The sequence below is a fragment of the Electrophorus electricus genome, chromosome 15 (assembly GCF_013358815.1).
Source record: "Electrophorus electricus isolate fEleEle1 chromosome 15, fEleEle1.pri, whole genome shotgun sequence".
Taxonomy (NCBI): domain Eukaryota; kingdom Metazoa; phylum Chordata; class Actinopteri; order Gymnotiformes; family Gymnotidae; genus Electrophorus; species Electrophorus electricus.
The window spans coordinates 13,075,887-13,087,518 of NC_049549.1; the positions used below are offsets into that span (position 1 = coordinate 13,075,887).

An 11,632-nucleotide genomic window follows, 5' to 3' on the forward strand; every position below is an offset into this window, starting at 1 on the left:
CATTTTGTTTGCACTTGGGTTGAGGTGCTTTGGAAAATATTCTTTTTAATCTTCTCCCACCTCTCACTCCCTCTGTGCTGCCATTGTCATATTAGCAAGTTTCCATGTATTCTGAAGTCAATTTAAAGTAAGTGTAACAGTTGTGAGCTATAGGTGAAGCACTCACCTGTTACATGGTGCATATCTTCTTGCTACTTACAGCAGTGTTTCACAGGCTTTAGGCTGAACATTTTTTTACAATTTTATAAGGCCACACTTTTGGGAGTTCTTGTATGAAAATAGCATAGTATTATTCATTATTATGCATGCAAAGTTGCATAATTTTCACTTTTGGAGGTTTTGGAAAAGCATGCGCAAGCAGATGAGATTGGGATAATGGGCATGAATGAGAGCCGTCCTTCAATCTGGCTCGGTGCAAGAATCAAACCAGGGACCTTCACTGTAACTGCAGTGGTAGCTCAGTGGTTAAGGTATTTGACTTGTAATCAGATGGTTGCTGGTTCAAACTCCATCACTGTTGGGCTCCTGAGCAAGGCCCTTAACCCTCAATTGGTCAAGTTGTACTCAGTCATAATTGTAAGTTGCTTTGGATAAAAGCATCAGCTAAGTGCTGTAAATGATGAATGGTTGGGGGGGGAGGGAAAGCATACTCATTGGACACTAACAGGAAGAGGCTTCCCCACAGACAGTAAGAAACAGAAAGGAGACTCACAACCCAGAAACAACCAGAAAATAAAAACAAGGGATCAACAATCCACCCACCGAATAGTCAGGAAAAAAACAGGAGAGTTTGCAAGTAGACACAAATCAATGCTTGACAAGGAACCAATAGTGAAGCTGTTATACAAGTGTGCAACCACCTGTGGGTGATTGCAATAATGAGAACTTGTGTTGATTATTGTGCAGCGCAGGGCCTCCATCTGGTGGTATATCAGCACTGCAAACCACACATTAGACTTTCTCCCACCCTTCTGCTATTTTGTAGTTCCATTCCAGAGCAAGTGGAGAAATTCAGGCTAGGTTTATAAATAGTTCATATAACAAGTTTTAATGATGGTTGTAGCAGTTATTGCAATTGTTTTGCTCAGCTGAATTTTGTGCAAATACATTTAAAACTATTAGTACAGCTGTTAAAACATCTGACCATTTAAAGTAGCTGAATAGGGATGAATGCCATTTGCACAAGTATACATTTCTAATCAGCAGTGCAAACTTGTTAAGGATATAATACTAAAATTAGACTTGTCTGTTTTAGACATGCATAACTAAGATGACAGGCCAGGGTTACACTTGAATTTTCAATTAAGTTTCAAATAATTAGAACTATTGGATTGGATCTCCGCTGATGGGTTGTTTGGTGAAGGTAATGATGTTGGGTGCAAGAGAAGTGATTCTTGTTTTTCACTAAGCACACTTCAACATGAAAGGTCCATGCAACATGGATATTAGCATCCTTAACATCTTAGTATGCTACTTTTAAATGTTTTCTTTTGGAAATAAAGTCAAGTTCAGGGTTTATTTTAGTTTTAAAAAAGTGTTCTAGTTTGTTTCGCACTGTAGCATCTACAGCACTGAAACAAAAAGAAAAAACATGATTTCCTGGATTATAAATCCAGAATGTGGACAGAATTGAGATTTAGTAACAATGTAAGCCAGGCCACTTCAGTATGTGGATTTTCAGATCAGATCAATAAGGCCAAGATCCATATGTTGCATATATTACACCTGAGAGTTGATGATCCCTGGCATGATGCATCTGCTACAAATTCATGATACAAATACATCTGGTTTCACTTGAAAGAGAAGGGTAACCACAAGCCTTGCTTGCTGATTGAGTACTATCACACCAATAACTATCTATGCCCTGCGCACAGCAAAGCATTCGTAGGAGAGGGGAAAACGGCCAAAGCTGCAGATGAGGGGAGTAGTCTCAAGATCCTCAGGAGGCAGGGTGGCCTTGAAGGTGAAGTGCTGGAGGAGAGAGGTGAAGAAGATGAAGAGCTCCACCCGGGCCAGAGCTTCACCCAGACAGGCCCGCTTGCCTGTGAAGCACGCACACGCACACACACACGCAATTGCCCACAATTTTACATACATTTGTTTATTAAATACAATTTGTTATCCAGGTAAATTTTTTCAAAAGTAGTTGCTTGGCATTTTAAATATACTGTAGTTTGTAGTTGTACTAAGTCATAATTGTACGTTGCTTTGGATAAAAGTGTCAGCTAAATACCATAAATGTAATAGTTTACATAATACACCTCCAAAAGTTGTTTAGTAATGTGGAACAGAGCAAATTGTGATTTCTGTTGCTAGTGAATATGTGTGTAATCAAATTGTCTTGAACTGGTCAGCAGAATGATGTGGTTAAACTTTGCTTTACAGTCACCAAATTCACTCATATTTTGGAATGCTTTAAAGAGGTTATATCTTCCCCCAGATTTTAAAAAACAGAATAATACATCTTTGGGAGGCCTTGATCTACACGTTTGTGTTGTTCAAACTATCAGGTATTTCATATGTTGGTCAGGTGTGTTAAAGCAGGGAAAAGAATGAAACAAAAAAGTTTAGTCTATGTAAGAACAGAAGGCAATTTTTGTATTACAAGCGTCAGTGATTTTTCCTTTAACGGATCAAAGCTTAAAAGGTAAATATCATGACTTACCAATGATATGCACTGGAAATGGAAGAGAGTGAAAGTGGAAGCATTGCTTATAAATATACACAGTCATATGTAATGAATTGAGTCAGTGATACACTACCTAGCATTAAGCTTACCCATTCCAAACACAACAAATGCATCATTCTTCTTGAATTGTCCCTTTTCATCAAGGAAGTTGTTTGGGTCAAAATGGTCTGGGTTCTTCCATATTTTAGGGTCAAAGAGCACAGAGGATAGCAATGGAAGAATAACTGTTCCCTGCAGAAACAGCACAATATTCTCAGCAAAGAAAATGTGCAAAGTTTTATATTTAAGGAACAGTTAATGACTTTGGGGTGGGGGACAATAAGCTCTGTAGCTAAAGTACTGCACACCCCATAAAAACACAGCTCACCTACCTTGGGGATGAGATAGTTGTTAAACTCAGTGTCACGGAGCATTTTGTGTGGAACAGCAGTAGGTGCGAGGTCCATGCTACGCTGGATCTCATGGATAACTGCATCTGTGTATGGCAAGTTCTGTCTGTCATCCAGGGAGGGCCACCGGTCTGGCCCCACCACCACATCAATCTCCTTCTGAACCCGGGCTACAGAGCATGTTACAGAGAACATCAACAGAATCTCTCTATATATTGTAAGCCATGGAATGCATATTTAATCACAGGCCCAAAAAAATAAGTAAGTTTCACAACAGGTTGCCATGAATTTACATAGAAATATTAAATTAATTTATGGCTTTGTTAGTGGTTCAGTGTGAATGGTGAGACATGAATGTTTGAAGTGATCTGATTATTCACCTTGGACATCTGGATGCTTCATCATGAGCAGCAGGCCCTGTCTGAGAGTACTGGAGGTGGTCTCAGTGCCAGCACTAAACAAGTTCCAGGTTGTGCTCAACATGTTGTCAAAATTAAATTCCGTTTTAGGATTGTGTTTCTCCTGCAGAAGAGCCAAACTCATAGTGATTAACTCACTGTAACTCACATTGTCCAGCAGGAGGAAAACATGACTACCTCACTCTGTACTAATGGCTTTGTTATATTTGCTGGAATTTGATTGTTTAATGAGAAAATATCTATTTGAGAAAGATTCCATGGGGATATATAGAAAAAACAAAATTTATTTTAATATTTATTAGGTATAAATCAACACAATCTGAACTGACAAATGCACAAAATTTAGTTGTGTTCCTATATTAATTACAGTATCTCAGTTTTGAAAATTTCAGTTTCATTATATCATTAATTATTCCACAATTTTATGTTCTCTGCCACAAATGAAAGACAGTCAATGCTCAATACCATGAACAAATGTAATTGTAGAATGAGTCAGTGTGGCTGCTTGGACAAACCTCATGCTAGGATAATATGCATTCCAAAACATACATACCATCTTCATAAAACTGGAGAGAATTTTACCTCTTCAATTCGTATAACACAGGCCTCTAAGAAGTCCTGCGGTGGTGAAGTAAGATCTAGTGATTTCATCCTTGCCTCTGCCTCAAGTCTTATAAAAGCGCCGACCCTTTCATGCAGTTTAAACATATCGTGGAGCCGTCCAGGGAAGAAGCCAACTAATCTAGGGAAAATGTTATAGGCCTGTAAGAGATAAAATACAGAAGTGTTAATGAAAGAAATATTGTGTGCAGATGGAGTTATCGTTTGCCTAGTCTTAACTGTGGTTTGCATTCATCTGAGCAGCTCCAGTGATGTGTCAGAATGTTTAGTTACACAAACCTCGATGACAAAGTGATTCAGGAACATGTGATCACTTCCAAATATAACAAAAAATAAAAGGCACAAGAGCGTGTAATGAATATTTAAAAACTATATTCAAGTCAACAGTGATTCTTTAGAGAGATTTTAGCCTGCTTTTAGTTCCTTGTGATTTTTAATAGGTTGGCAGAAATTAAATTTATTGTATTTCATTGAATTTTTATTGCTAGCTTTCGTTTCCAGCTTAGCAGTAAAAGTACTCCTACAGAAATACTAAACAAGATGATTCTATACACACTAAAGTATAAATGTCACGCATCCTGAGTAGACTCTGTCCACAATGAACTACATTACCCACAAGCCTCCTGTTCCATCCAACTCTCCATATTAATCTCACCTGTCTCATTTTCCTTAATGTTTCTCCCTATATATGTCCCGTTTATTCCGTTTGTCATTGCGAAGTCTCTTTTGCATGCCATAGGTCTGAGCCATTGTATTCATGTATGTTATCCTGGTTATTGTCTATTTTTGTTTGAATTCTGTGTTTACTCTATTACCTGTTCCCTACTGGATTTGTGTGCCTTCTGGCTTTATAACACAGCCTGTTTTTGACTGCATCTTTGGATTGCCCCTTTTTACCTCCTACTCCACCTGTGCCTGTGGGCCCAATCTGGCATAATCAAATAAATTACTTGAAAGCACTGAATACTCTTAAAATACAGTACACTTATCAACATATAGTAGTCCTAAGAAATTAAGTATCTGCTTACTGGTTTTTTCAGCCATCTACATGCACCTGTTTTCCAGAAAGCCCACGCTGAATACACAGTTGGGGTTTTTTGGTAAATTTCCACAACAATCGTAGTATTTAAAATACTTTGATGCTCCTAAGTAATTTCCTATATATGCTCAAAATTGGTCACTTTATTTGACAAGACCCTGGTGAATCAGGAAATGTAGCACATGACTGAAAATGAATCTCCATGTAATGGGACATGTAATGCCTTATCTTGTACTGCTAGCAAGGGCAGAACAGTAAAACCATGGTGAGATCCATCTTTTTTTAAATACCTACTCAAATTTACTTGACTCAAGTGAGCCAAAGAAAAGCAGTGTACTATGTCACTTCAGATTAGGTACTTTACCTGCCCAAGAGGACTACACAAGACACTGAAGTAAGCATCAATGGCTTCAATGATCATCTTGAACTGTGGGTCATCAGATTCAAATCTGTGGCCAAAGATAACGGAGCAAATCACGTTGCTTACTGCTTCAGTTAATGGGTCTTTGGGACTGAAAGCAGAGCCTGCAGGGAAAAAAAAAGAGGACTTGTTGGAACTAGAAATTTGTTCATCATTCAACTCTACTGAATGGTAGTAGTGATACAAAAATTCACATTTTAAAAATTCTGAACATATTTGATGGAAAAATCTTGTGTTCTAATGAATATGACTGAATGACAGAAATGATTATGTAGCGTCACCTATGATAAAATGTTTCAGTGTGAGAAGGGTGTTAGATCAATAATACCATCCACTATCTAACTGTGCGGAGGTTGACACGCTGAAGGATATTTTATCAGCGTGTAAGGTTAGTCTGTCGCAGGGCCGATATACATGGAGACTCAGTTGAGTGCTTTGCTTATTAGCATGTTTATTTGATTGTAACCATCCAGAGGTTAACATGTTGCCGAGTGGTGTTAGCGATTAAGTGATTTAGCGATTAAGTTCGTGAAAGAGGGACAATGCTGTGGTTAGCAAACACAAGCTATAAATATTAGATGATGTGAAGCACGAGATTGGACATAGGTAAAAACTATTGCTTGTGGAAATGGGTAAAAATAAATAAATAAATAAATAAAAAATAAAAACTATAGGCCTCCAATCTATTGCATTAACTACAGTGAGGCCAGACATGGTTGTGTACTCAAAGTAAACCAATAGTTTATTTTATAGAGTTAACAACTCGATTTGAGGATGCAGTGAATGAAGCTTTTGAAAGGAAAAGGCTGGAATATGCAGACTTAGTGGCTGAGGCACATATAATTTTGGTGTTAGGAGATTTGTAGCAAAGTCTGCCACATCATTGCTTGTGCAGTTTGTGCAGCTGTGAACGAGTTGCTAAAAAGTAGCTGAAAGGGCTAGTCAGTGGTTGTGGATAAGGAGAGCTCAGACTACTTATGGTAGTGAACCATAAAGGAGGAGTGGCTGAGGTTGTTGTGTCACTGAATAAAGTGGGTGATCTAAATAGAACCAGTTGCATGGAGCAGGCATTCATAATGCCAGCTTCAGTCACTGGGCAGGCCAGGATGGATCTGTAGTGTTGGAGAACACTGCTGTTATAATAGGTAAAATCCATGTGGAACTGGTGGAACTGAGTATGTATCAACAGTGCCAGTGGGGCTGGATATGGCTTTAGTTGCCGAGTAGACCATCATGGATGTCATGTCTACTAATGGCATAGTGTGTAAAGATGTGTGGTTTGTTTAACAGTTTGGAGGGGGTTGAGGCTGGAACACAAGACCTCACTGTTGAGCCTTCTGGAGATGTCATGGGCTTAGTTCAGCAAAACACCAATGAAGGAAGCTGTCTACCTGATGACACCTGAGAAGTGCTCCTGATGCCCACAGGTACCTGACCTCAATGCTGTACACTGCCAGTCATTCTGTGCCTGGAGCAATAGCTCATACCTGCGTTTGGTCTATACACTGAACTTTTACTGCAGCATTGCTAGCCTTTTGTTTACAAGTTTGCTTGAGTCAAGCTGTTCTGGATGATGAAGATTTTCTCTACTTTGCCTCTCATTCCTTCCTTGCCACAAACATCAGATAATTCAATGGTCCAATGTCAACAAGTTCCTGCAAAGGTTACTTTCCAATTTCTTCCGTGACTTTGTATAACTGGGTGATATGCCATGTATTTTCTGACACTACATTCTCTCAAAACCTTACAAATTACTCCAGATCTCAACAGCTCAAGCATATGTCCTAGTTCCAAAACTGAATGTGACATTTGTACAGAAACCCAGCACTGCTGCAAGTATGGGGGCTCAATCAAGTATACTCATATGAATTACAGCAAGATAAGCCAGACATATAAATTCATATTTATTAGTCAGTGTAGTTTTAGTCACTCAACCCACACAAGACTTTGCTTGAAGCATAGCTTTCCGTTAACAATAACACAGAGTGCAACGTGTGCAATACCTCCAAATGTGCTGAATTTTTGTACTAGACAACAGGCTTCCCCCTTCACCTTGTCCTCAATGCTCCTTCGACCCATCCCAAAGTTCTTCAGGGTTGTGAGACAGAACCTGCGAAGCTGCTTGCACCTGTTCCCATTACTCACTAAAACACCTGCAAAACAGAAATCAGCCATTCTGACTTCCATGCCTGTGAATAAAACCAAACTCTATAGAACTGCCAAATATTATTCAAGTTCAATTTATAAATCAACTCGGTAAAACTTGGTAAGCACATCTATTAGTGACACAGCATGATGTTCACAGCATTGATGTTTGTCTACTCTGCATTAATAGAACTCACCATATCCATTGGTGGATTTCATTAAGAGGGGGTAGTTTAATCTGCCACTGAATTCTTCCCCCATGCCAATCATAGAGTCCTTCAGAGCTTGATATCCAGCAATCACCACAGCAGGGGTGTTGGCAAACCAGATGGTGAAGACAGGGCCATACTTTTTACTGAGCTGGTAAGTCATGCATAAATAAGGTCATTTTAAAATCTTTATTTTCTGAGTTGGTACACTTCAGTGCACTCAAAACATCTTACAATACAACATTTCTTAAGTGCACATCTCCTAAAATCCACCACAAAATGAATATTTGCTTTTGGCTAATTCGGTACAGATCATTTCATCCACTTATGTAACTATGCCAGAGGTATTCCAGCCCTGGATTTTGTAATCATTGATAGTTAATGTCAGCACATAGGTATTCAATTCCTAGACCCCAAGGATCAGTTACTACAGATTTCCCCTTCCCTTTCCCCAGATGATATGGTGGTAAACTGTTCAATCATTGCATTATCAGTTTGATTAACTATTAATGACTATTAAATCCAGCACCTAAATCTGAACTTGAGCTCCACAGTTCAATACTTTTGACCCAGTGGTGTCAAACAGCAGAGGGTTTTTCCTGCTCAAATGGCCCTAATTCAATTCATTTAGCTGCCAGGTTTAGAAGGAGTTCCCCAAGTTACCATGACTGAGATCATAATCACTACAAGGGCTAGAAACAATACCAGCTTTATCATTTCTTTCCAAATGCATGTTTTGACCAAAGAGGTGAAAGTGGTTACAGTCAAGTGTGGATTCAGTAAAGCAGAGATTCTCTTGTGCAATTCTGGTTCGATTGAATGGCAGGAAGGGAAATCATCAAGAAACCCTTTGGATGAAAGCTGCCTAAATACAGTCCCCTTTTCTCATGCCACAGTCATCTTAAATCTTTGCTCCCCTACAAAGAAAATCAGCTCAAAAACTGCCACTCTGCCCCCTCCACCCAGATCCCTGGGCACACTACTGGCCTCTCTATATCCTGCTCTTCAACCAACAATATCCCTTCTAATCAAATAACTTTTTCCTCTTTTGTTTTGGCACACATTCTGCTAAAAATAAATGCTTTACAAAGTAAATTATGAATAGTCAGCACATTAATTACTTATGCTGTTAAGCATTACATTTATACTTAAACCACTTTGTTGGCATTTTGTATTTTTGGTTTGGCTTCAGAAACATCCCATGATGTTGGAATTGTGGAATTGAATAGTGTGCCATGTTCACATATATCTAATTTTATTTTAGTCTAATTAATTTTATTCTAGTTTATTTTATAGAATTAACAATTCCATTTGAGCTTGCAGTGGATGAAGCTTTTGAAAAGAAGAGGCTGGAGTACACAGACTTGGTGAGATAATGTGAGTGGCAGACACATACAAGATCTGTGTCAAGGGATTTGTAGCAAAGTCTGCCACATCATTGCATGTGCAGTTTGGCCTTAGAGACCGTAAATTAAGAGTATTTGTGAACAAGTTATCAAAAGTAGCAGAAACATCCCATAATGTTGGAATCGTGGAATTGAATAGTGTGCCATGTTCTCACACATCTATTTTTCACCCAGAATAGCATATAATCTATGAACATTTCAGCTACTAAGGTTTCATAATTAATGACCATCCTGGAAGTACTCTACTACTATGGTATACTATTTAGCATGGAAATATGCCAGTGTGTCGTTTAAAGTGAGTATGGGGTCTACTCTAAGAAAGCAGAAACTCATCACCCACCTATGTCTTTTGCAAAACAGAAATTCCAGAGAGACAAGTCTTGGCAGGTTTCTAGCAAACACACTCAAACCCCCTAGACATCATTAGCCTGAGCCAGGACATGAAAACAACTAGACTGTCAATGCAATTAAAAATGTCAGCAGGCACTACAGTATATATTATATATAATTGGTCTTTGTGGAAGCATATGCTTTCACATTAGTATAAAATTGAAACATGGCTTAAACACCACAACTCTCTTTACGCCTCAGTTTAAAGCACAATAGTTTATTTCATTCTGATATAGCATTTTGTTATTTTACATTAGCGATCAGAGCATTCTGCTCTTCTCCACCCATTTGCTTCCAGTTTAGGTTTTCCTTTGTGTTCCTGTCAGTTTGTTTTTTCCAGTCAATCATGAATCTATATAATCCTGTCTATTGAACCAGTCTGAATGGGTACAGGGGCTCAGGTTTGTGCTGTGAGGCATATCTAATGAATCCACATCATATCTGTCCCATCTCATCTGAACTAGCTCCAAGTGCTGCTGTCACTTTCTCAGAGGGACCTCGTAACAGCAGATTCACTACCAGGTAGCTTGTACCAGGTATATGAGTTTCTTGCAATGATTCAAAGCATTGAAGTGCCACTTCAACAACAGTTGGTAAGGTTCTAGTCCTCATAAAAACCCATGGCCATGTTATCTGACCTTATTAGCACATGGTGGTGCTCCAGCATTTGCAGAAAAGTCATCAGGAAAAGGTGACCAAGTCTTGCCAGTGGCTGTATCCATAATAACCAGGCTCTACCATGGCTGCAAGATGTTGTCTGTATAATATCAGTGTTGTGCTAAAATCCATGATGAGATTCCATGCACAGGTCAGTCAGGGCCTGCCAAGAATTAATCTATATCTAGAGATGAAGGACAAGCTGTCACAGGGAGCTAAAGTTTGGGCACAATGTAAAATGGGCTGGATGGAATCTATTAAGTTTACATCATGCAATATTACTTATATAAGTACTAAATTATGCAATATACCAACTGGCTCCAAATACACCTACATTTTGCCTACTGTCCCTAGTTACTGCAATGTATAGATTTCACACACATTTTTCACCAACCCTAAACATTTTATAACATTTCATGCATCAGCCTAGTTGAAAGTACAAATAATCAGACTCATTACCTTTTAAAAGTGGAATCAAGCCCGTGGTGGATATTTGTTTGTGGGTTTTGTTTTGTTTGTTTTGTTTTTTTTTTGTTTGTTTTTTTTGTATTTTCTTCTAGTGTTTGGCAACAAGTTCAACAGATACCGTATCTGAACACTAAGTTCATTTTGGGTAAGATTTGTAGCTTTTGAATTACAGTGACAATACTTTTCAAACAATGTATTTACTTTTCAGAATATGAACTTTTATAACCAACTTAGTTCTATTCATTCTTTATCTGACAATTATTTATCCTTTTTAATTAGGGTTATTATTTAAAAAGAAAAAATCGGAAACAATAGCCAAAGTGTCTAGTACAACCTATGCTGCTGACATCTTCCAGAGTCCAGCTATCATATTTAACAGATTTAAATAATTGGTGCGATAGCTTACCAACCTCAAGGTAATATTTATACGGCTCCTTTACGTACACCTGAAAAAAATTTCCAACCACTGGCACAGGAGTGGGACCCGGAGGGAGTCTTCCATAACTACTCCGAGTTCTTTTACCGAGACACTTCCGTATTAGAAATAAAACAACAGAAGCCATAAGTACAGACAAAAGGTTTGCCTGTAAAGATACCAATGGATCCATTTTTGTAAAATCAAAAGGCAGAAAACACTAAAGTCCGAAGTAGGTTATTGTATCGTCTAAATTGCGATTCAGGAATTTATCCGCACCTAGGCTATATAACAACGCAAATGCTCCTCCAACTGGTGCGCATGTATTTATATGCTTAGGTGTAATGACGTGTAAGGGTAGAAG

At 38.5% G+C, this 11,632-nt stretch overlaps 1 protein-coding gene across 2 annotated transcripts; it reads right to left on the bottom strand.

Annotated features, from left to right (window-relative positions):
- Window positions 1-1,062: 1,062 nt before the first annotated feature.
- Window positions 1,063-11,612, bottom strand: LOC113591827 (cytochrome P450 2M1-like). Of its 2 annotated transcripts, XM_035534431.1 has the most exons (10): window positions 11,264-11,612; window positions 7,921-8,083; window positions 7,582-7,731; window positions 5,522-5,682; window positions 4,080-4,259; window positions 3,459-3,600; window positions 3,061-3,248; window positions 2,779-2,920; window positions 2,666-2,677; window positions 1,063-2,042 (listed from the first exon to the last, which is right to left on the bottom strand). In XM_035534431.1, exons 1-10 carry the CDS (start codon window positions 11,459-11,461, stop codon window positions 1,858-1,860), a joined length of 1,521 nt encoding a protein of 506 aa, XP_035390324.1. In that variant the 5' UTR covers window positions 11,462-11,612; the 3' UTR covers window positions 1,063-1,857. The 2 variants fall into 2 exon arrangements, with proteins under 2 accessions (XP_035390324.1, XP_035390325.1); XM_035534432.1 differs by lacking the exon at window positions 2,666-2,677.
- Between the last annotated feature and the right edge of the window lie 20 nt (window positions 11,613-11,632).

Excerpts from the sequence above, each read along its gene's own strand:
- LOC113591827 (XM_035534431.1), bottom strand. The coding sequence starts at position 11,461 with ATGGATCCATTGGTATCTTTACAGGCAAACCTTTTGTCTGTACTTATG. Across the intron at positions 8,084-11,263 it reads CGTATAAATATTACCTTGAG|CTCAGTAAAAAGTATGGCCC; the intron begins GTTGGTAAGCTA and ends ATGACTTACCAG. Across the intron at positions 3,601-4,079 it reads GTGTTATACGAATTGAAGAG|GAGAAACACAATCCTAAAAC; the intron begins GTAAAATTCTCT and ends GCTCTTCTGCAG.